At 35.8% G+C, this 858-nt stretch overlaps 1 protein-coding gene across 1 annotated transcript in view; it reads right to left on the bottom strand.

Moving 5' to 3' along the window:
* The window catches only part of LOC101515551 (probable LRR receptor-like serine/threonine-protein kinase At1g67720), a 5948-nt gene that overhangs the window by 1096 nt on the left and 3994 nt on the right, over positions 1 to 858 (bottom strand). Inside the window, exons 10-13 of the mRNA XM_004497401.4 lie at positions 773 to 858; positions 444 to 679; positions 203 to 329; positions 57 to 125 (exon numbers count right to left, since the gene is read on the bottom strand). Coding sequence (XP_004497458.1) covers positions 57 to 125; positions 203 to 329; positions 444 to 679; positions 773 to 858 — 518 coding nt within the window. The remainder of the gene's footprint in view (positions 1 to 56; positions 126 to 202; positions 330 to 443; positions 680 to 772) is intronic.

Raw genomic sequence — 858 nt, 5'->3', positions numbered from 1 at the left:
GGGAAAGAGAAATTATAATTAATACGACAGATACAATAGTCTTAAATGATATAAACCTTTGGCAGAATCTTCTGCAATCTCAAGTCGCTTAATCCAATTGATACTTCGCCCGTCTGTTAATGGGCCTGCAAGAAGTTAGGCACAACATTAACATGAACATATGGAAACTTATTGTTACTTGATTTAAATCATGCAAGCTTACTATAAAGATGTTCCTTGAGAGTTCCATTATGCATGAACTCATAAATAAGCATACTCTTTCCTTCTTCTCTGCAATAACCTAGAAGCTGTACCAAGTTTCTGTGATGTATCCTTGACAGAAGAATCACCTGGATCACAGAGAAGCAAACCATATATGATCATATGAGAATGTAACTCGGAAAATTAAGCCGGGGCGGCTGCAATGTTAGATAGCCGAAAGTGGTTAATGAAATGCAGGTTACCTCATTAGAGAACTCTCTTTTGCCTTGATACGAATTACTAGTTAAAACTTTAACTGCTATCTCTTTTCCATCTTTCTGTTTCCCATAGTAAACAACTCCAAAACCTCCAGAACCAATTTCTTTCTCAAAATTATTTGTAGAGCTTTTAATTTCAGAATAACTGAAGCAGTGGGCAACTTCTGCAGGACCATCACTTTTAGATTCCAGGCTTTGAGAAGTGTGAGAAACAAGATAGTCTGCGAAGATTGTGCACAAATTCATCAGGTACAACAATCTCAAATATCAGAAAGAAACTATATGTAATTTTGATTCAGAAATTAGAACCCTACCTTGACCGTAATATTTTATCTTTCCTTTATGCATAAACAAGCAAGACAAAATAGTAGCCAAAAGTAAAATGGAAGCTCCAACTGCT

Source organism: Cicer arietinum, chromosome 4 (genome assembly GCF_000331145.2).
Source record: "Cicer arietinum cultivar CDC Frontier isolate Library 1 chromosome 4, Cicar.CDCFrontier_v2.0, whole genome shotgun sequence".
Lineage (NCBI taxonomy): Eukaryota > Viridiplantae > Streptophyta > Magnoliopsida > Fabales > Fabaceae > Cicer > Cicer arietinum.
This window is presented reverse-complemented; position numbering and strand designations above follow the sequence as displayed.